This window comes from Panthera uncia, chromosome X, assembly GCF_023721935.1.
Source record: "Panthera uncia isolate 11264 chromosome X, Puncia_PCG_1.0, whole genome shotgun sequence".
Lineage (NCBI taxonomy): Eukaryota > Metazoa > Chordata > Mammalia > Carnivora > Felidae > Panthera > Panthera uncia.
Genome location: NC_064817.1, coordinates 80,098,102 through 80,120,751, shown reverse-complemented (window position 1 = coordinate 80,120,751; position 22,650 = coordinate 80,098,102). Strand labels below are relative to the sequence as shown.

Here is a 22,650-nt window from a genome sequence, read left to right as displayed (position 1 = left end):
TCTGCTGTTTCAGGATGGAATGTTCTGAATATATCTGTTACATCCACCTCGTGAAGTATGTCCTTCAAGGACATTGTTTCCTTTTTTTATTTTCTGTCTGGATGATCTGTTTATTGATGTAACTGGGGTGTTAGTATTATTGTTTTATTATCAACTTTTTTATGTTTATTATTAATTGTTTTGTATATTTAGATGCTCCCAATGGATGCATAAATATTTACAATTTTTATATCTTATTGTAGGAATGTCCCCTTTATTATGATATAGTGACCTTCCTTTTGTTACAGTCTATGGAATATTACTCAGCCATCAAAAAGAATGAAATCTTGCCATTTGCAATGACATTGATGGAGCAAGCAAAATATATCACATAATTTCCCTCATGTGGAGTTTAGGAAACTAAAGAGATGAACATATGGGTAGGGAAAAAAGAGAAAGGGAAGGAAACCATAAAAGACTCTTATCAATAGAAAACAAACTGAGGGTTGATAAAGGGAGGTGGGTAGGGGGTGGACTAAATGGGTGATGCATATTAAGGAGGGTACTTGGATGACCACTGGGTGTTATATGTAAGTGATGAATCACTAAATTCTATTCCTGAAACCAATATTATACTATATGTTAACTATGATTTGAATAAAAATTTATAAAAATAAATAAATATTTAGAAAAAAAAATTCTCATTTGCCCAATATAAGTATTGGTACTCCAGCTTTCTTTTGACACCCTTTTGTGTGATAAAATTTTCTCTATCCCTTCATTTTCAATCTGGTGGTGTCTTTAGGTATAAAATGAATCTCTTGTAGCAAGCATATGGATGGGTCTTGTTGGTTTTTTTTTTAATTCATTCTGGCACCCTATCTTTTGATTGAAGCATTAAGTCCATTTGCAATCAAAGTAATTGTTGATAGATGTAATTATTGCCATTGTATTGCTTGTTTTGCTTTTGTTTCTGGAGATTTTCCCTGATCCTTTCTTGCCTTTCTCTCTTTTATGTTTTGCTGATTTTCCTTAGTGATATATTTGGATTTCTTTGTCTTTATTCTTTGCATGTTTATTTGTGGTTTTGGATATATGATTACTACGGTTTATATATAACCTCTTCTGCAAATAACAATCTATATTAAATTGATGGTCCTTGAAGGTTGAACCCATTCTTCTCTCCTCTAGTCTCCATGTTTTAAGTGTATGCTTTTTAATATTTTATATCCTTCTATTGTGTGAGGTTGTTTTTTTTTTTTTTTTTACTGGTTTTACATAAATATTCACTTTCACTCCTTTGTGTTTCCTGCCTTTATGCTGTCACTTTTGGTCTGACCTTTTCACTTAAAAGAGTCCCCTTTAATATTTCTTGCAGGGCTGGTTTAGTGATCATAAAATCCATTAGTTTTTGTTTTTGGGAAGCTATCTTTTCTTCTGTTCTGAATGACAGCCTTACTGGATAGAGCATTCTTGGCTGAAGACTTTTCCCTTTCAGCACTTTGCATATATCATGCCACTCCCTTCTGGCTTGCCATTCCTGTTGAAAAATCTATTAGCTTTATGGGTTTTCATGGTAATTTTCTATGATTTTTTGTCCTGCTGCTTTTAAGACTTTTTTATCACTATATTTTGAAAATTTAATTAAAATATGTCTTGGTGTTGGTCTGCTTTTAATGATTTTGATGGGAATTCTCTTTGACACCTGTATCTATATTTTTGCTTCCTTACCTACATTAAGGAAATTTTCCGCTATTATTTCTTCTAATAAGTTTTCTGCCCCTTCTTTCTCTTCTTCTGTGACTCTTATAATATGAATGTTATTACATTTGATGGAGTCACTGAGTTCCCTAAGACTATTCTTATTTTGCATTATTTTTTTTCTCTTTTGTTCACCTTAATTGAATTCCATTACTTCGTCTTCTAGGTTATTAATTAATTTCTCTGCTTCCTCCAACCTGCTATTCATTGCATCAAACATGTTTCTAATCTCATTTATTGCATTTTTCATCTCTGATTGATTCTTTATTAACTCTTTCCTTGTGGTAAGGTTTTTCTGTCGTAAGGGTCTCACTGATGTCTTCTATTCCTTTCTCAAACCCAGTGAGTATCCTTTTGATCATTACTTTAAATTCTCCATCAGGCATATTACTTACATCTGTTTCACTTAGATATTGGCCATAGCCTTATCTTATTCTTTCATTTTGGATAAATTCTTCCATCTTCACATTTTGTCTAAATAGCTGCCTTCTTCTGTGTGTTAAAAAAGCTTGTTATGTTTCCTACTCCTGAAAGCATGTCCTTGTAAAGAAGAGGTCATGTAGTGTCCAGGGCCTGCTGCTTCACGGAATGCCTCTGGTGTGTTATGAATGTGTTCTGCTGTTATATGGCTGCTTTATCCTTCAAGTCATTTGTCTGCACAGGCTCTCCTTGTCTGCAGTGGGTAGTGTTTGGTCTCTGTCCTGAATGTGTTGAGGTTTATTTAGGTGTGCTCTGGTCTGCTTGTGAAATGATTACTGTCAAAACCTCCACCAGCACTGAGGTCCTGCAAAATTCTCTGATTGGGATACATTGGTGATGTACAGGTTTGTGCTGGTCTTCTGGTGGAGGGGCCTTGCCACATTGGGGCTGAGGCAAGCGTGATAAAGGGCAGTTCCACCAGAGGGCAGGGTTTTGGACTTGGTGTAAGCAAGTTAGGCAGCCGGTATCAGTGCTGTGCTGCTTCCCACAGGTGGCCTTGTGTTTACATTGAAGGTTGGGAGAGGGAAGTGGCACCAGCCACTCCTTTGTTCCTGGAGAGGCATCTCTGGTGAACACCACCTCTCAGGGATGCACTCCAAGAAGGGCAAATAATCTCTTTTCTGTGTGCCCCAGGCACAGTTCAGATTGCTGCTTCCACACTGTCTACCACCAGGTAGTTTGCCTGCCTTCTTCCTAGGAGCAGTGCAGTGCCCTCTGGTCTCTTTCCCAGCCAAGGCTGCTGACATTTTAAACTCCAGTCTTCAAGTCCCACTGGTTGCGAGAACTCATGAAATCACCCGTTCTCCTTTTCCAAGCCAATGACTTTGGGTTAACCCTCTCCTTGTGTGTTCCCCTGTGTGCTCCTCTCTGTTTCACCATGGCCCCCTCCCATCCTCAGCAACTGTGATCCATTTCTCCCCTAAACCAGTGTCTCCACACTTCCTACCTTCTTTGATATGGCTTCTTTTCTGCCTTTAGTTGTGGAGATTTTTTTTCTGTCAGTTTTCAGGTCAATTTCTGGGGTATTTGGATGATTTGATAATTATATAGTTGTATTTGTAGGGTGAGATGAGCCTAGTATTCTCCTACTCTGCCACCATCTTTCTGTTCCCCATTGATGGACAATTCATTTTTTTTTAATTTTTTTTATCTATTAATGTTTATTTATTTGGAGAGAGTGAGTGGAGGAGAGGGGCAGAAGGATAGAGAAAGGAATCCCAAGCAGGCTGTGGCTGTCAGCACAGAGCCCAACCCGGGGTCAATCTTATGAACCATGAGGTCATGACCTGAGCTTACATCAAGAGTTGGATGCTTAACTGAATGAGCCACCCAGGCACCCCATTTGTGGGACATTTTACATCAATATCACTATAATCACCTTTGGATATGAACTAATTTTCAGCAGAATGTCTCAAAAGCACTTGGAACAACTGATATCAGGAAACAGAACCACCGTTTCTGCACCTGACTAAACAAGGAGTCAAGGGCTCATCCTGGATTCACTCCATTATCACAAACCCCCACCATCTAACACTGCTGTTCTTAGTATCCTTCCTGCATTGTGTTTAGTCCAGGGCCGCTTCTGTCCCCTGCACACTGTTGCGGCACTGGGACAATCAACCCCCATCCTTCCCTTGATTTCTGCCAGATTCTCCTAATAGTTATCCCTGTAGCCATCTTGTCCCTGTCCAGTCCATTCTCTGAACAGTGGCTAGAGTCACCTTCTGAGCACATGAATAAGATCATGTCTCTCTCATACTGTAACTCTCCACCCTCAGAATTACTACAGAATGATGTGGTTCCTGTCTGCCTTTTTGACCTCATCTCCTAACACCTGCACTTTGTCTGCCAGGCAGACCAGAGCCCATCATCTGCTCTTGGAACAAATGGTACCAAGCACATCACAAACCAAAGGCCAGACCACACCCGATTTCCTCTTGATCTTCAGGACTCAGCTGAAATGTCACTTCCTGAGAAGCTTCACTGACAATCCCACCTATAATAATCCTGTCCCCATTATTTCCTACTCAGTGGATTTGTTTATTTTTTATAGCACTTAATATATAGTTGTTCTGCCTACTGACTTGCTTATGTGTTTTTTGCCAGTTTTCCCAAGCTAGAAACAAAGTGCCATGGATGCTGCCTTGTCTTGTTCACTGTGTTGCATCTCCAGGAACTAGTTCACTGTTATAGGTTGACTTGCATCACTGCAGATACCTTGCAGTCTTATCCCCAAGTACATCAGAAACATGTGGTTACTGCAGATATAATTAGTTAGTATAAGGGCATACTGAAGTATTTGTGTCACTAAACAAATGTGGCTGGTGTCCTTATAAGACACCATGTGAAATCAAGAGGGATAATACTATGTGATGATGAAGGCATACATTGGAATCAAACATCTATAAGCCAAGAAATTCAAACATTGCCGGCCAACCACCAGAAGCTAGGGAGAAGTGTGATTAGATATCCCAAGAGTTCTGAGAGAAGATGTCCCTGGCAACACCTTGATTTCAGGTTTCTAGCCTCCAGAAATATGAGAAAATAAATTTCTATTCTTTAAGCCAACTAGTTTGTGGTACTTTGTATGGGATTCTTAGAAAATTACTGTGCTCTCTTCCTATCAAACACTCAATATGTTTGACTGAAGATAAAGAATTATTCCCTTTTTGATCTATGGGGAATAGACACAGATATTTAAAGCTCAGTTTCAGGACAAATTGACACCAAAAATAAGACATTAAATGATTCAAAACAGTAAGAAGAGCTTATTGCAAATTCATAGCAGTGCTTTTCAAACTTGCATGAATAGCATCATACACACGAGAAATTATTCAAAATGTAGATACCTCCCACTGGACCTCCCAGTTTTGGGCATGACAGTCCTAGTGTGGGCCCATGTACCTGCAATTTTAAGAAGCACTCCCTACTGATTTTGACAAGGTGTTCCTTGAACCACAATTGGAAAACTCCTGCCCTAAACATCTGTAGTTTGTGCACCATAAATTTAATGTCTACCATGCAGAGTTCTGTGATATGTGAGATGTCTCTGTTAATATAATTAATCAAAAGGTCACATGCTCTAACCTCCCCACTATGACCAGATTGCTTTCCTATATGGATTCACACTTAAAGTCCACAATATCCCTGTTTTGTTAGGGAATTCAGCATTGTTTTATTTTTATTTTTTTAACGTTTATTTATTTTTGAGAGAGAGAGAGAGACAGAGCATGAACGGGGGAGGGTCAGAGAGAGGGAGACACAGAATCTGAAACAGGCTCCAGGCTCTGAGCTGTCAGCACAGAGCCCGATGCGGGGCTCGAACTCACGGACCTCGAGATCATGACTGAAGTCGGCCGCTTAACCGACTGAGCCACCCAGGCGTCCCGAGAATTCAGCATTGTTATCCCCTTATATAGAATACACTGGAAAAAGGGCAGTGACTTAACTAAAGAGTTAAATGATGAGACCCTGATCTCTTCATTCTTGCTCAATGAAACTGTCTAGCACAGAGGACATTACACTTGGTTCTCTGTTGGCTCATTTCTGGGGCTCAGGATGCACACCTTCCCTACTGGTCCATTACAAGGGAGAGTCAGAAGTTCAGACACCACATGGGATAGAGAGAAATGTGAGAGGAAGGGAAACACATGAAACACAGGGGAAAGGGGTGAGCATGTGCTTGCCTGTCCCCATTCAGGTCACTGGAAACTGTGCAAGATGCAGTGCCTCTTCCCCAGCTCCTCCCCCAGTCCCCTCCTGCACATAGCAGTGACACCGAAGCTTTCACATTATGTAAATGGGTGCTCATCTCAGCTTGTTCCATGTCTTAGTATTCTCTCTGGTATTCATGCTATGATATTCATGTCAGAGGCATCATATTCACAGACTGAAGGAGAAAAAGCACAAATGGGCAGCTAACAGTTTGAAGGCTTTCCAGATGCCACACAGTGTACTTTGTTATTTTCAGACTTTTAAATTTTAAATCCTCAAAGCATTGCTCTGAAGTTCACAACATTGTTTTCTTTATACAGTTTGGGGGATATGCAGGCTCACGGAGCAAAGTACATGCTCACGGAATTTTAGAGACCTGACCATGGACACAAAAGCCAATTTGAAGGGCCTAACACTGGCCAATTCTGTGACAATTTGAGCGTCAAAATCCATAATTATAATGTCATAACTATTTGAGCACAATAAGAATCCATGAATCATACTACTAAAAGAAATACATAGAATTTACAAAGAAAAACAAATGAGCAAAGGAAAAAAAAGGGAGCAACGAAGAATTAGACTCTTAACTGCAGAGAACAAACTGATGGTTACCAGAGTGGTGGTGGGTGAGGGGATGTGTTAAACAGGTGATTTGGAATAAGGAGTGCACTTGTTGTGATGACTACTGGGTGCTGTATGGACGTGTTGAAACACTAAATTGTACACCTCAAACTAATATTACACTGTATGTTAACTAACTGGAATTTAAATAATAAAAAAATACATGAAGAAATAAATAAATGATAGGGGAGAAGAAAAAGCTCTACCCAATAATTCAGTTTCAGTTTACAAATCTAGAAGGAATGGAAGCATTATAAAAGAAATGCTTAACAACTATCAGAGTAATGGGTGATTCAGGGAAAAATCGTAAATGGATTTTCAGGCTGCACCAAATTCCACAGCTGTCTCTGAGTCACATGGTAACCATGGTCAAGGAAAGCTGGGGAGAAGCAAACAACAAACATCCTGACTTGTCTCCTAATATGTTCTAGTAACTGAGTAGGACTTACATAACTCACAGTAATTCACCTCTCATATTCCTCACAATAAACAGTCCTCCCAGCTTCACACACACACACATACACACGCACACTCATAAATGCTCTCTCAATCTTTCTTACCACCAAAAAAATCCAAGAATTCACTGACGTGCATTTGTTTAAGGATAAAGAAGAAAAATCTGTAGTTGGATTCTAATCACATAAATAAGATTGAAAGCTACTAAACTCTTACGTGTTAGTCATTGGTTTTATGCAAATGACCTATAGAATTTTTTGTAGGTCATTTTCTCCTTAGTATAGTGCCCAATATATCTAAAATCTAATATGAAAATCTAGGTAAGTGAATATGGTGATGACAAATTATATGTGTCTTTTTGGTGAGGCCACAGTGCCCAGATATTTGATCAAACATTATTCTGGATGTTTCTGTGAGAATGAGACACTCAAATGTGTATACACTGAGTAAATGAGACTTAAACTCAAATGTGTATACATTGAGTAAAGCCGTTAGTTCTCTATAATATTGGTGGGCCTCATACAATCAGGTAAAGATCTCATTAGAAGGGAGGGATTATCTCCCCTGTGCCAAATGGAATTTTTCAAGTAGATTGCTTTTGACTCCACTATGTCAGCCACTTTGGTTGTCTAGCAAAAGCTTTCATAGTCTAACTCTAACTCTTTCCTGAATCTTCAAAAATTTTTTTTAACATTTTATTTATTTTTGAGACAGGGAGAGACAGAGCATGAACAGGGGAGGGTCAGAGAGAAGGAGACACAGAATCTGAAACAGGCTCCAGGCTCTGAGCTGTCAGCACAGAGCTCGATGCGGGGCTCGAACTCACGGACCACGAGATCATGACCTGAGCCAAAGTCGGACGCTTAACCAACTGAGCCACACAGTCGCCCCTTTCCTGAATATGCCAGCCTCCACTATCAGATTTTGCCAACGCTCCACAATCTCAAGAGTTAATTAAATACATCTCTATCTACATGCCAACATCCTATTGATTCTGTGTCTCTGTAGAACACTGATTAATGCAGCTGTTAAGTAGCAATTATCTTTGCCATCTTAGAGTACTTGTGCTTTCAAACAAAAAGATTCCCTACCAACATTTGGCTACTGATGGTTCAGTGAAAATATAATGCCTGGAAATTATAATAAAAGTTATTGTCATCGACAATAGCATACAAAGTATGAACTACACAGTGGTAATCTATGTAGCACATCTGTGTCCACAGATATGCAACACCTGCATTCTGAACACTGCAAAACATTGCTGAGAGAAATTTAAGAAGCCTAAAAAATACCATTTTCAAGGGGTCAGAAGATTTTGTTAAGATGTCAACTCTCTCCAAACTGATCTATAGATTCAACACCAACCCAGAAAAGAAACCTACCACATATTTTAAAAAAATAATTTGACAGGTTTATTATAAAAGTCATGTGAAAATGCAAAGGGCTAGAGTATGAAAAAAATTGAAAAACCAGAATAAAGTTGGAGGATAAGCAGTACCTTTTTCAAAACTAATTATAAATTCACAGCAACCAAAACAGTGTGGTATTAGGATGAAACTATAAATGTATATCAAAGGAACAAAATGAAGAGTCCAGACACAGACCTACACATATATGGACAACTGGGTCTTGACAAAGGTACAAAGACAATGCAGTGCAGAAATGATAGTCTTTTCAACAAATGGTGCTGGGACAAGTGGTTCTCCATATGCACAAATACCATTTGTGATCGGTGTATTGCATCATATAAAAAAGTCAAGTAAATATGAATCACAGACCTAAATATAAGGCTAAAAGTATGAAATTTCCAGAGGAAAATCCAGGAAAAAGTCCCTTGTGACCTCGAGTTAGCTGAATATTTTGTAGATATGGTATCAATGTCAAAGTCAAACCATAAAAAAACAAATTGAAAAAATAGATACTCTAAAAAGTAAAAACAAAACAAAACAAAACAAAACCTGTTTTTCCAAAAATAACTGTTGAGAGAATTAAAATGCAAACCACTGACTTGGAGAATATATTTATATATCATACATCTGATAAAGGATTTGTAACCAGAATGAAAAAAATCTCACAAAGGTTAATCAAAAGAAAACAAACACTCCAATAAATAAGTGGGCAATATATTTGAGAAGATGTTTCACTACACATCTGACCATATCAAGACATGGCAGGGTGTAGAATATCGAACTCTCATACAGTGTTTATGGTAATGAAAAATGGTGTGACTGTTGAGGAAAAGTTTGTTAGTTTCTAACAAGATTACATTTATAACTCTTGTAAGTAAATATACTTAAGTTTAGAGAAAGAAAGCATAAGTCCAAGCAAAAACTTATATCTAATTGTTTGTAGCAGCTGTAGTTATAAGACCTCCAAGTTGGAAACAACCCAAGTAACCCAAGTATCCATTATCAGGTGAATGAAAGATGAAATAGTGCTGTACCTATATAATGTAATATTAGTCAACAATAAAAAAGAAAATTTATACATGCACAAAATGATATATCTATAGATAATTAGGTGAAAGGAAAGAGGACTGACAAAAAGACATATATAATTCCATTAAAATAAATTTATAAGAATGGAACTTTATCCATAGTGACAGAAGAACAGTGTTTACCTGGGGATAGAGGAGTGTGAGATGGAGCAGAGGCTGGAAAGAGGCAGATGAAGGCATTATCAATAGGCAAAGAAGCTTTTTGAAGTGATGGATATGGTCTACCTTGACTGTAGTACTAGATTCACAGGAACATAGATATATCAAAACTTCTGAGAGCATATATTTTATATATGTAGTATATGTATATCAACCATACCTCAATGAAATATTTGACATATATTTATATATTTATAATTCTCTGATGTTTTTAAATAAATTGGGTTAAATATTCCCATGACTATGTTCTTATAGTATTACCAGACCCACACTACGCTTATCAAACTGGTCCACAGTACATACAATCAAAGTAGAAACAATCATTTCCAATTAAATTTATCCAAATGTATAGAGAAAGTTGAGGTTCCTTTCCTTTTCAAGTACAGAAATAAAAATATTATGTTTTAGAAAGATAATGATATTCAAGGGAACTGGATATTTTATGGGAAGGGGCTGAGTAGCATTGCAATTGTCCAAACTCTATTGTAATAAATATATTTTTTTAAATATTAAAGTTTAGGGGCACCTGGGTGGCTCAGTCAAAGTTAAAGCGCCCGACTTTGGCTCAGGTCATTATCTCTCTGTTCATGAGTTCAAGCCCCGCATCGGGCTCTGTGCTGACAGCTCAGAGCCTGGAGCCTGCTTTGGATTTTGTGTCTCCCTCTCTCTCTGCCCCTGCCCCACTCACATTCTCTCTCTCTCAAAAATAAATAAACATTTAAAAGAAAAATTAAAAAAATATATTAAAGTTTAAGGGGAGTAAGAGGAATAGGCTTCCAGTTTAGGAATGAATAAGACATGAGGATAAAAGTACAGCATAGGCAATATGGTATGGTAACAGTGTTGTATGTTGAAAGATTGTAGCTACACATGTGGTGAGCATAATTAATACAGTTGCCAAATCTCTATCCTGTACACCTGAAATTAATGTAACATTGTGTGTCAAGTATATTTCTATAAAAAATATATTAAATTCTAGTCACTGCCATTCCAAACTGACATATGGAGAGTTTCTGGCCCTTTAAATTTTTTATTATGTGGTTGAAAAATTGGGGCACCAGAGAAAAATCTACCTTGCAATGTTAAATTACTAAGAAGATTTAACAACTACACATTTCCAAACCCATCTATGAGATATATGGTAATTGAGAATTATTATTTATATGGTAAGGACAACTTAATTTTATTTATTGCAAATGCATATTAAAGACCTATGCTTTGTCCAACAGGATATTTTATTACTTTTCAGCAATAAAAGACATCTCTAAGATGGGCCTCAGGGCAACTAAACAGCATGTAGCTTCTGATGGAAGGAAATTCCATCTGCTAAGCCTCTTCTCCCATGATGAGATCAAAGCTGCTACTCTAATTTCAGACTAGTATTGAATGTCACAGGAGCTATTCACCATCATGTTTTTTTTCACATCTATGAACTCACTTGAGCCTGAGTTCATATACAACAAGAAATATGAAGTATTGGGCTCTTCTGAGGATTGTTGCCCTTGAATCTGGAGTAGAGGCTTCAGCCATCAGGGCAGAGATCCCCAGAACTTGCCGCATTCAGGCACCTGACTGATGAGGGAAATAAAGGCAAGAGAAATGTTGCTTAAATTATATCTACTTACCGCTTGCAGCCCACTGATAGTTACCTAAAACAGCATGACCTTCCTCAAGGAATTCATGGCTGCATTAGTGCCTTAATGTTTATGTTTTATTAAGACTGAATGTAACCTCATCTTAACAGCAGATAGTCCCTCAAGGTCCTGAAAGTCTTGCTTCCAAATACCTTAGAGACTTACCCTAACTAAAAAAATATATAAGTCTTTTCTCACAATCCCAAAGCAGCTCTTTCTGTCCATGGGTCTTGTCCCCATGCTATAATAAAATCACCTTTTTGCACCAAAACTGTCTCAAGAATTTTTTCTTAGCCATTCTCTCAAGAACCCAAAATTTCATAATTTCATCACTGATGAGCTCGGCCATTATCAAGAAAAGCTTCACAGGGAGAGACATATCCAGATATCACTATGCTTTACTAGTGTAACTATGTTCCCAAAACTATGCTAGGCTCTAGGTAGTGACAGTGACACAGTTACAATTGGTCCTAAGGACCACATGTTATAATGGACTTCTGATCAGTCCTTTTGCTTCTCTTTTCCTCACCTATCCATTAATAAAAAAGTTGAAAATGAGTAAGAAGTGGCCTGAATTCATACATGATCTCGCAGTAACCACAGGGCCATGGGCTTGCTCCTGTGTATCACTATCCTCAAGAGATCCTGTGGGTAAAGCATTCTCATCACTGTTTTGCAGAGGGAGAATCTGGGTCTCAGAGTGGTTACTTGTCTTACCTCCCATGCTCTTACCTTTAGAGGACAGTACCTCCAGGACACCACTGGAGTAGGACCCACACTCACTGGGGCCAGGTGAGATCCCAATGGGTTTACCTATGAGATAGCTTAAGCATCAAGCCCCCAAACAGGAAAGAGGACCAAGGGTCTAGACCCTTTGTCTCCTTATACCCCAGGGTGGATCAGTCCCTTTGGCAGGAACCCACACCTTTAGCTGAGTACCAAACACCTGAGGGCTGGTCCCTGCAAGCTCCATCAGGCAAGCCTGTATCCTAAAAAGTCATCACAATTGCCATGTTGATGTCAGGTTTCTACGGCAACCATGGAGCACACAGTGCCTCTCCATTTGGGAAATGCCTCGCACAATCATTCCTGCCTTGGCCTTTCTCTGAAAGCAGAACACCTTTAGTCTTTGTTGTGCCCAGAATTCATGATCCCCAAATACCGCCAGGGAGCGGAGTCTGATGTAAAAGCAAAAGAGCCTTTATTCGAGCTAGCTTGAGCTCAATCCCCTACCTGCACCGACGCAGCGGTGAGATACCGGGGAGAGAGAGCGAGTTTCAAAAGGACAAAGGTTTTATTGGGGCCTGGGGGCAGTTGGTGAGGTAATGGCTGTGGCCTCAGCCGATTGGCTGGGGAAGGGTCGAGTCCTGTTAGGCAGGTGAGCGGGAGGTTACTCAAGGGGAGGAGGCGTGGTCAAGGTGAAGGACACAGAACAAGATGGAGTTGGCCTGCGTAGGCCTGCCCTTTCATTCCCCCCTTGTCATGTAGCTTACGGACCCAATCATGGGACCGGCTGCATTTATGGTGACAAGGGGAACAGAGTTTGGAGGTTTACGCAAAGTTCTGGGAACCAAGTGTCCCTGGGGTGGCTTAACAGAGTTACCAATGTTAAGTGGGTGAGCTTGAGCGGGTCGTGTTGGTCCCGATTGACAGCTCATCGCGTGACAAAGTCCTTCCGGATCGAGGAGGGGTCCGCTGGCCGAACGTGGGTGTGATGGACCCAGGTCGCGATGCCATCTACTTTGAGAGCGGTGGGGGTTGTCAGCACCACAATGTAGGGTCCTTTCCAGCGCGGCTCGAGGGTCTCTCGGTAGTGCCTCTTGACGTAGACTCAGTCTCCCGGCCTGTACTGATGAGGTGTCGGGGTCGGGCCAGCCTCGTAGATGGCACGGAGGCACAGCCAAATGTCCTCATGCACCCTCTGGAGCCCTCTCAAGGAAAGAAAAAGTTCTTGATCTTTAAACTAAAGGCTGGGAATAACAGGGGGTGGCCTGCCAAACATGATCTCGTAGGGAGTAAAACCCAGAGTGTAAGGAGTGTTCCTAACCCGGTAAAGGGCATACGGTAGGAGAGTCACCCAGTCCCCACCAGTCTCCATAGTTAATTTGGTAAGGGTCTCTTTTAGGGTTCTATTCATTCTTTCTACCTGTCCTGAGCTCTGGGGCCTATAAGCACAATGTAATTTCCAGTTTGCCCCCACCGCCTTGGCTACTGCCTGTGTTACCTGAGAGATAAAAGCTGGTCCATTGTCTGATCCTACCATGGCAGGAAAACCATACCTGGGTAAGATGTCTTCTAGTAGCTTCTTAGCCACCGTCTGAGCCGTTTCATGCTTGGTTGGGTATGCCTCCACCCAGCCAGAGAAGGTGTCTCTAAATACTAAAAGATATTTATAACCATACTTTCCTGGTTTGACTTCAGTGAAGTCGACTTCCCATTGGGCTCCCGGTCTGGTGCCTCTGAGCCTGGTTCCTTTTTTATTTGATGTGGCTCTCACATTGGTGAGTTGGCAGGTCTTGCAGACAGATACAACTTGCTCTATTTTGGTGTCCTGTTGGCGAATCTTGATTCTGGCATGTCGGATTAAGTCTTTTAATTTTCAGGCCCCCATGTGAGTAGACCGATGCATGTGCTCTAAAAGCTGGCCTGGCAGCACGAACTCCTTGTTAGGTGTATACCACCATCCCTTTATCTCCTGGGCCATGGGGAGTTCCTTGATCCACTGTAACTCCTCCTGGGAGTATTTGGGCAGGTCTGGTAAAACTGGGTCTCCCAGGTCCGGTAGTCGTATGGTCATGGTGGGGACTGAATTAAGGGCTACTGCCTTGGCTGCCTGGTCAGCCTTTTGATTACCTCTAGCTACTGGGTTATCAGCTTTTTGGTGCCCTTGGCAGTGGATAATGGCTAGCTTGGCAGGAAGCCATAAGGCCGGAAGCAGGTCAAGTATCTCCTGCTTATTTTTTATAGTCCATCCTTCTGCCATCAGTAACCCCCTCTCCTGATAAATTGCCTCATGAATATGAGCTGTGGCAAACGCATAACGGCTGTCTGTGTAGATGTTAAGCCGTTTTCCAGCTCCCAGCATCAGCGCCTTGGTGAGGGCTATGAGCTCCGCTCGCTGGGCTGACGTTCCGGAGGGTAGAGCCTCCGCCCATACGGTGTCCGTTTCGGTGACCACCGCTGCACCCGCATACCTGTGTCCGTCTCGCACAAAGCTGCTGCCATCAGTGAACCAAGTAGCCTCAGCATCGGGGAGGGGCCGGTCGGTCAGGTCCGTCTGGAATCCATGTACTTGTTCCAGGATTCCCACATAGTCATGTAGTGGAGCACCTAGGTCAGGGTCGGGCAGCAGGGTTGCAGGATTGAGGGTTGCACTGGGGTGGAACTGCACTCGTGGAGGGTTGAGTAGGAGGCTCTGGTAATGAGTCATACGTGTGTTGCTCATCCATCTATCAGGAGGCTGTTTCAGGACCCCTGTAATGGTGTGTGGGGGCGTGATCCAGATCTCCTGTCCTAGGGTCAGTTTGTCTGCATCCTTGACTAGGAGTGCTGTCGCCGCAATAATTCTTAGGCATGGCGGCCAGCCGGCAGCCACTGGGTCTAGTTTCTTGGACAGGTAAGCCACCGGGCGGTTCCAAGGGCCTAAGGCTTGAGTTAGAACCCCTTTTGCTATTCCCTTATGTTCGTCTACAAAGAGTTGGAAGGGCTTCGTAATGTCTGGTAGGCCCAGGGCTGGGGCACTTAGGAGGGCCTTTTTTAACCGATTAAAGGCAATTTCTTCTTTTTCAGTCCATTTAAATGTTTTCCCCTCTTTGGTAGCTTCATATAGGGGCCTGGCAATTTCAGCAAAACCTGGAACCCAGAGGCGGCAGTAGCCGGCTGATCCTAGGAATTCCCTCACTTCTCTTCGGGAGGTGGGAGTAGGGATCTTTAGGACAGTTTCTTTTCTGGCATCTGATAACCGCCGCTGTCCGCCCTCCAGGATATATCCCAGGTAACTTACCTTCTCCCTGCATATCTGAGCCTTCTTCGAGGATGCCCGGTACCCTAAGGCCCCCACGGTAGCCAGCAGGTCCTGGGTCCCTCGCTCACAGTCTTTGGCCTTGTCGGCAGCAATCAGGATGTCATCTACGTACTGTGGGAGGGTGAGGCCAGGGTGCTCCCTTCTGTACTCACCCAGGTCCTCGTGTAGTGCCTCGTCGAAGATGGTGGGCGAATTTTTGAATCCCTGAGGTAGCTGTGTCCAGGTGAATTGCCCACTTTGGCCCTCCTCCGGATCATTCCACTCGAAGGCGAACAAGGGTTGGCTCTGGGGTGCAGGCGGCAGACTGAAGAAGGCATCCTTTAAATCTAGTACAGTATACCAGACCCTGGAGGGTGCCAAGGAGCTCAAGAGAGTATATGGGTTGGGAACAGTTGGGTGTATGTCCGCGACCCTCTTATTTACTTCCCGGAGGTCTTGTACAGGTCGGTAGTCATTTGTGTGAGGCTTTTTGACCGGCAGTAAGGGGGTGTTCCCAGGAGACTGGCAAGGAACTAGTACCCCTAGGCTTCGTAGTCTCCAGATGTGTGGCTGGATCCCCTTCCAGGCCTCCTGAGACATGGGGTATTGTTTGATCCTTACCGGACTTTCTCCTGGCTTGAGCTCTACCAGGACCAGGGTCCTGTGAGTGGCTTGTCCTATCCCCCCGTCTCTGCCCAAACCGAGGGGAATTCTTGTAGCCATCTGTCTATATTATCCTCTCTCAGGAGGGCCTTCTGGTGGAGGTGGTATTCATCCTCCAGTTTCAGGGTCAGGACCTGGATGGGGTGGCCCTTGCCATCAGTGACCTGAGGCCCCCCTTGTCTGAAAGTTATCTGAGCTCCAATCTTGGTCAGTAAGTCCCTTCCTAACAGTGGGTAGGGGCATTCTGGTATTACCATAAAGGAGTGGGATACCCGGCCTGTCCCCAAATCTACTGTTCTTCGGGTAGTCCATGAATACTGGCTCATACCAGTTGCCCCTTGTACCCAGGACTTCTTGTTGGCTAGTTTTCCTTGTGGGGTGCGGAGGACCGAATGTTGTGCTCCGGTGTCGACAAGGAAGTCAACAGGGGTCCACTCCACTTTAAGAGTTACCCTCGGTTTGGGGAGAGGGTCGAAACCCCGACTCCCCTAATCACTCAGTTCATCTGGCTCTAGGACTTTTACTGGATCAGTCTTGCTTCCCTTCCCGCCGGCCCTTTTCGGACAATCTTGGGCCCAATGCCCTATCTCCTTGCAGTATGCACACTGATATTTCTGCAGCCTCTGCTTCCCCCCCTTGGTGGTTCCTTTACCTTTTCTTGCGTCGTCTGCCAGTTGCTGGAGGCGGCGGTCTCGTTCCTCGGGGAAGTCAGCAGTGGTAGCTAGTAGTATTCTGGGCAGGTCTTGAGTCTGCTTACTGCTGGCAGCTGCCATGGCGCGAGCCTGCTTGTCCTCAGGAGGCTCCCGGTTATTATATACCTTTTCAGCTACCACCAGTAATTCCTGCAAACTTTTTTCTTCTAGTCTATCTATTTTCTGTAATTTTCTCCTAATGTCTATGGCCGATTGGTTTACAAAGGCCATGATAGCAGCTGCCTTGCTTTCCGGAGCCTCTGGATCCATAGGGGTATAGGTACAGAATGCCTCCATGATCCGTTCTAAAAAGGCAGCCGGAGATTCATCTTTTCCCTGTTGTACATTTCCTACCTTGGCCAAATTGGTTTGCTTTCTAGCAGCCATTCGGAGACCCCCCATTAGAGTCTGGCGGTAGACCCGGAGCCTCTCCTTACCTTCTGCCATGTTGAAATCCCACTGGGGCTGAGTTAAGGGGAAGGAGGCATCTATCTGAGCCTGGTTGGTGGTGGGATTCCCGTCTGCACCCGGAACTAGTTTTCGGGCCTCATTGAGGATTCTTTCTCTTTCTTCAGTCATGAACAGGACCTGCAAAAGCTGCTGGCAATCGTCCCACGTGGGCTGATGAGTAAAAAGAATAGAGTCTAATAAATCAATAAGCCCTGCCGGTTTCTTGGAAAACTTAGGATTCTGAGCTTTCCAATTGTAGAGGTCACTAGTGGCGAAAGGCCAATAGTGATGGGGCTGATTCCCCTCCACGTCTCGGGGTCCGGTGGCTCGCAGGGGCAGAATAGTGGAGTGGGCAGCGGCGGCAGCAGTGGTGGATTGCTCCCTCTGAGCCCTTTGTCTGGTAAAGGGCGGGCTTCCCGCTGGAGCGTTTCCACCTCCCGCTCTCGCCTCCCGCTCTCGGAACAGTGTCTGCCTCCCCCGGAGGGGGAGGATGGTGTTCTTCCGGCATCCTAGAGGGGTTATACGGGGGAGGAAAAATTAATTCTTCTTCAGTACCCCCCTATAGGACAGGGTAGAGGGGTGCTGAAGGCTGGGTAAGACTTTTCTTGTTTTCCTTCTTCTTTGTCCCCTGCAAAGCAAGAATGGGCTTTGGCTCCAGAGGGAGTGGGGCTAGGAAGGGCTTAAGCCAAGAGGGTGGGTAGAGGGGTAGTCTGAGTCTGTCCCATAACGTCCGTCCAGTAAGTCCACAGAACAAAACAGAGAAACACAGAAACAGACAAACAGAGGGCCCTTAGAAAGTCTTCCAACTCCATGGAAGCAAAACTGAAAGCTAGCTTAGACCTTTGAGAGGATTCCACATCCCTCCAAAACTGATGAGGGGATTCCACGTCCCTCCAAAACTGAAAGCTATACGACGGCCTCACGCCGACCAGCGGGAGCGACCCGCTTCGTCTCATACCTTTGAGGGGATTCCATGTCCCTCCAAAACCGATGAGGGGATTCCACGTCCCTCCAGAAGGGAGGATCGAAACGTCTTCCGAAACTCCCAGCCCGTGGTCCTCCAGTGCGTCCACTTAGACTGCGTCGGGCACTACCAGAATTTCAGAAATGAGCTCACACAGAAAAGACAGAACGAACAGACACTAACCGTGGCCAGTCAGGCTCTCCGGGTCAGGGGTCCCTCGGGGGTCTTGGGGATCCCGGGCCGAGCCCCCAAATGTTATGCCCAGAATTCGTGATCCCCAAATACCGCCAGGGAGCCGAGTCCGATGTAAAAGCAAAAGAGCCTTTATTCGAGCTAGCTCGAGCTCAATCCCCTACCTGCACCGACGCGGCAGTGAGATACCAGAGAGAGAAAACGAATTTCAAAAGCACAAAGGTTTTATTGGGGCCTAGGGGCAGTTGGTGAGGTAATGGCTGTGGCCTCAGCCAATTGGCTGGGGAAGGGTCCGAGTCCTGTTAGGCAGGTGAGCGGGAGGTTACTCAAGGGGAGGAGGCGTGGTCAAGGTGAAGGACACAGAACAAGATGGAGTTGGCCTGCATAGGCCCACCCTTTCAGTCTTCAGGCCACTGCATTAGAAAGTATGGTGATTTAGAGGCTCTAGTCAAGGACTTGGGAAGTTGGAACAAAGAAAGCCCTCAATGTCAGGAATTTTGTTTGCCTTATAAAGACAGTAGAGGAGTATTTCCAGTACACAGAGCTCTAAGGAAATATCCTAGGTTCTGGGAGATGAGGTAGCTCTTGGAGGGAGAACATGGAAAATCAATGTCAAGCTGAGAAGTTATCCATCTGTGGCAGAAAACTAAAAGATTGTCTAGAGTCATGTCACTGAATCATCTAGATAAATAAACAATATATTGATATATATCATTTAAGAAGGCTCAAGACACCTGAGGTAGGCAGGTCTAAACTATTACAATCAGTATGCCGAAACCTAGTCAATTAAACCGTACCTTGGTTTTTCCTTAGAAATCGTTATCCTTTTCTGATATTTTCATCAGATCTAGGTGCTTCCACATCCAGACATATCTAACTTCTATACACTTGCTTCTTTATCTAGAGGACCACTTGCTTGATTAATGAGGTTGGAAGGACAAATGGGTTGCACAACCAAGGTGTGTGTTGGATGCTGGTTTGTGGAAACACACCCTTAATGCCCCTATTAATCACTACTTTAAGAATATACAAATCTTGACCTACCTGTATATTCCCATCAAGCAGTATATGTAGAGAAGCGTGTTGTTCAGTGTTCAAGGTCAGGGTCTCTGGGCATGTTCAGCACCATACATCTCCTTTGCAATGAAGAATTTCCACGTGGCTGGTCTTGATCTTGTAATATTGATCGTGCAAGGAGGGAAAAGGCTATGGATCATTGATAGGCTAGTTGCTACACTATAAAAGTTTCCTGCATGTAGATCGCAACAATGTATGCTTTATCCAGTCGGCCACTTCTGGATTCTTTGTACTATTCCTTGTACAGATCTGTCTCAATTGCTATCTGTGAGTCATTTTTTAAGTCTCACTGAGCCATCACGAACCCTTGGCTTAGAGTCTGTTGGGGTGTGATGAAGCATCAGGCTCTGTCCCTTCAAAATACTTCTAGCAACCTGCCCTTATGGAGCATTTTTATTCTTCTCCCTCAGGGATGGGTCTAAAAATACATCTGTGGGAGATGCAGGAGAGAAGTATCAAAGGAAAAGACTTCAAAAGGGAAGGGCAGGAAGAAGGTGCAAGATCTTAGAACATGTTTACATAGCTGAATGCCACTGCTGCTTGTAAGGAATGCCTAGAGCCATTAACATCGGTGGGATCATCCTTCACATCTGACTCTTCCTAGTGATACAGAAACCAATTAACTCAAAATTCAAACTTGAAAAGCTAAACCATTAGATTGATTAACACACTTGCTTAGCTGATTTTATGCACATAGTCTTTAGCAATTATCCTAATAAAAAGAACCTTCATTCTGGAATGGGGCTTCATTCCGACTGGAGTGAGGACCTTCACTTAACTACACTTTGCTGACTTATCTTTTGTAATTCCTGCATACTCCCTGCAACATTTGTCACAGAGAGCAGGGTGTGGCGCGGCAGTCTTCAAGACTACTTCAGTTTCTAGTTGCAGAAACTGAAAACGGAACGGTAGGACAGGTAAGTCCGGGCTTTGGGATAGTGAAGGATCGGAAACTCCCAGTCTCATGATCATGAAGCTTACTCTAAATTACTTCGTACTTTATTGCAAAGTTCAGGAGTAAAAGTGAAAAGGGGAACTTTTGATGAGCTCTGGTACTTGGTTAAAAAACATTGCTATTAGTTTAACCCTTCTGGAAAAAAAAATCTTTTAAACCTTAAAAAATGGAGATTAATTATAAAAACGCTTAGACGCGCTCATCAAAATGGACATATCATTTCTTTAAAAGTTTCGTCTATATGCTTTTTAATTGAGATGGCTTTACAGCCTTTACAGTCTGACTAAGAACAAAATGTAAGTTCACCTAAATTAAAAACTCATCAAGAAGGAGATGAGTTGGATTTTACATCTGATAGTTGTGAGGATGAATCTTCTTCTGAAGAAATCAAGGCAATAGCACCTGAGGAAGATACTTTACAAGAATGGCCTCTGTCGCCACCCACAAATGATAACTTGGAGGCTACTGCCCTCCCTTATAATAAAGTATACCCCCCCTTTACCTGAAAATACAAAAAATACTACTTATGTTAAATGAAAGACTGCCTATCCAGTCACTTCCAATCCTTTTTCTAATGACAAGCCTCACATAATAGCTCCTTCCAAGGAACATGAGGGCCCTATCATTCCACCTCTGATGGGAGAGTTGATAAAGGCTAAAGAGGAAGGAGATTTAGAATTGATACAACAGGTATCAGAGATATTTCCAGTAACTCTGAATGACTTTCCACCAAATGCACAATATACTAATGGAGGATATAATGCTGAATACTCTCAGATCCCTGTAAAATTTTTTGAACGATCTTAAAATGGCATTAACTCTCCTTATACGCAGGGCTTACTTTCAGCATTTGCTGACACTGAACGCTGGATTCCTAAAGGTTGGGAAATGTTGGCTAGAATTGTTTTATCCCGTGCTGAATATTTACAATTTATGACTTGGTGGGAAGATCAAGCTAAGATTCAAGGGGAAAGAAACATTCATGATAATATTCCTATTGACAAGGGACAACTTTGTGGACAAGGAGAATATTCTCAACTAAGAGATCAATGTGGTATGAGTGATCAAGCAATACAACAAGTACGAAATTGCTGTAAGATGTCTTGGCAACGTATAGCTACCCCAGGGGAGGTTACCCCCTCATTTGCAAATGTTAAACAGGGATATACTTAACCTTATGTTGACTTTGTAGCAAGATTAAGAGATGTTTTGGCTAAAACAATTCCTCAAGCAGGCCTAAGGGATTTGTTGCTTACTATTGTGGCTTATGATAAAGTTAATTCAGAATGCCAGTGAGCTCTTCGTGCTATAAGAGTGGCTGTTGGGTCCATGGCTGACTATGTGAAAGCATGTGCTGATATTGGTACCCCACTTTACAATAAGAACCTCCTCGCTGCTGCTATAAGAGGGACTGACCCTTTTAAATCTAACACCAAATGCTTTGGTTGTGGAAAAAGTGGCCACATGAAAAAAAGACTGTCGAAAAATAAAGGACAAATTTTTAAAAAGATAAGCATAATGTTAATAATACCAGTATTAATAATCTATCTAAATTAATGTCTCCAACTGCTTTATGCCCTCGTTGTAAAAAAGGATATCATTGGGCCAATCAGTGCCATTCCCAATATCACAAAGATGGACATCCTCTTCCACCTCCTAGTATTGATCAAAATCAGGGAAATTTCTCACGGGGCCTATCACATGGCCCAACAAACAAAATGAGCTTTTATCCAGCCAGCAATGGGTCTCAACACCTCAACATCCACAGGTCACAGACCTCCGTCATGCAACAACTGGGAGTGCTGCTTAGATCTCCCTGCTATAGACCCAGTTGTTTTACAGCCTTCTTTGGGTGTCGTTACAGTTAGAACAGGAATCTATGGACCTTTGGGAAAAGGCACAGTAGGCCTTATTTTTGGACGGAGTAGTCTTACACTTAAAGGTATTCATGTGCATCCTGGTGTTACTGACTGTGATTATGAAAATGAAATTCAAGTTATGATACTGGCCGGTAACCCTTATCTATTCAATCAGGAGATAAAATTGCTCAATTACTTATTCCTTATATAGAGGGCCAAAGCAATCCTGTTATCAGAACTGGAGGTTTTGGCAGTACTGGAAAACAATTATATTGGCAAACTTTTTTGAAAGATCTTTGCTCCAAAATACATCTTAAAATTAATAATAAATCTTTTATAGGATTACTAGACACTGGAGCTGATGTTACCATCATATCTGAAAAGTTTTGGCCTTCATCTTGGCCTATTGAGAACATACCTGTAATTTTTACAGGACTTGGCTCCTTAGAGGGAATAAAAAGAAGTCAACAGGTTATGAGATGTGAAGGGCCCGA

At 42.6% G+C, this 22,650-nt stretch overlaps 1 protein-coding gene across 1 annotated transcript; it reads right to left on the bottom strand.

Annotated features, from left to right (window-relative positions):
* Positions 1 to 12,485: 12,485 nt before the first annotated feature.
* On the bottom strand, positions 12,486 to 18,084 carry LOC125931356 (uncharacterized). The gene is given in 4 exon segments (XM_049643274.1): positions 12,486 to 13,603; positions 13,606 to 15,990; positions 15,993 to 17,624; positions 18,033 to 18,084. Coding segments are annotated over 4 exon segments (4,206 nt in total). The 3' UTR covers positions 12,486 to 13,466.
* Between the last annotated feature and the right edge of the window lie 4,566 nt (positions 18,085 to 22,650).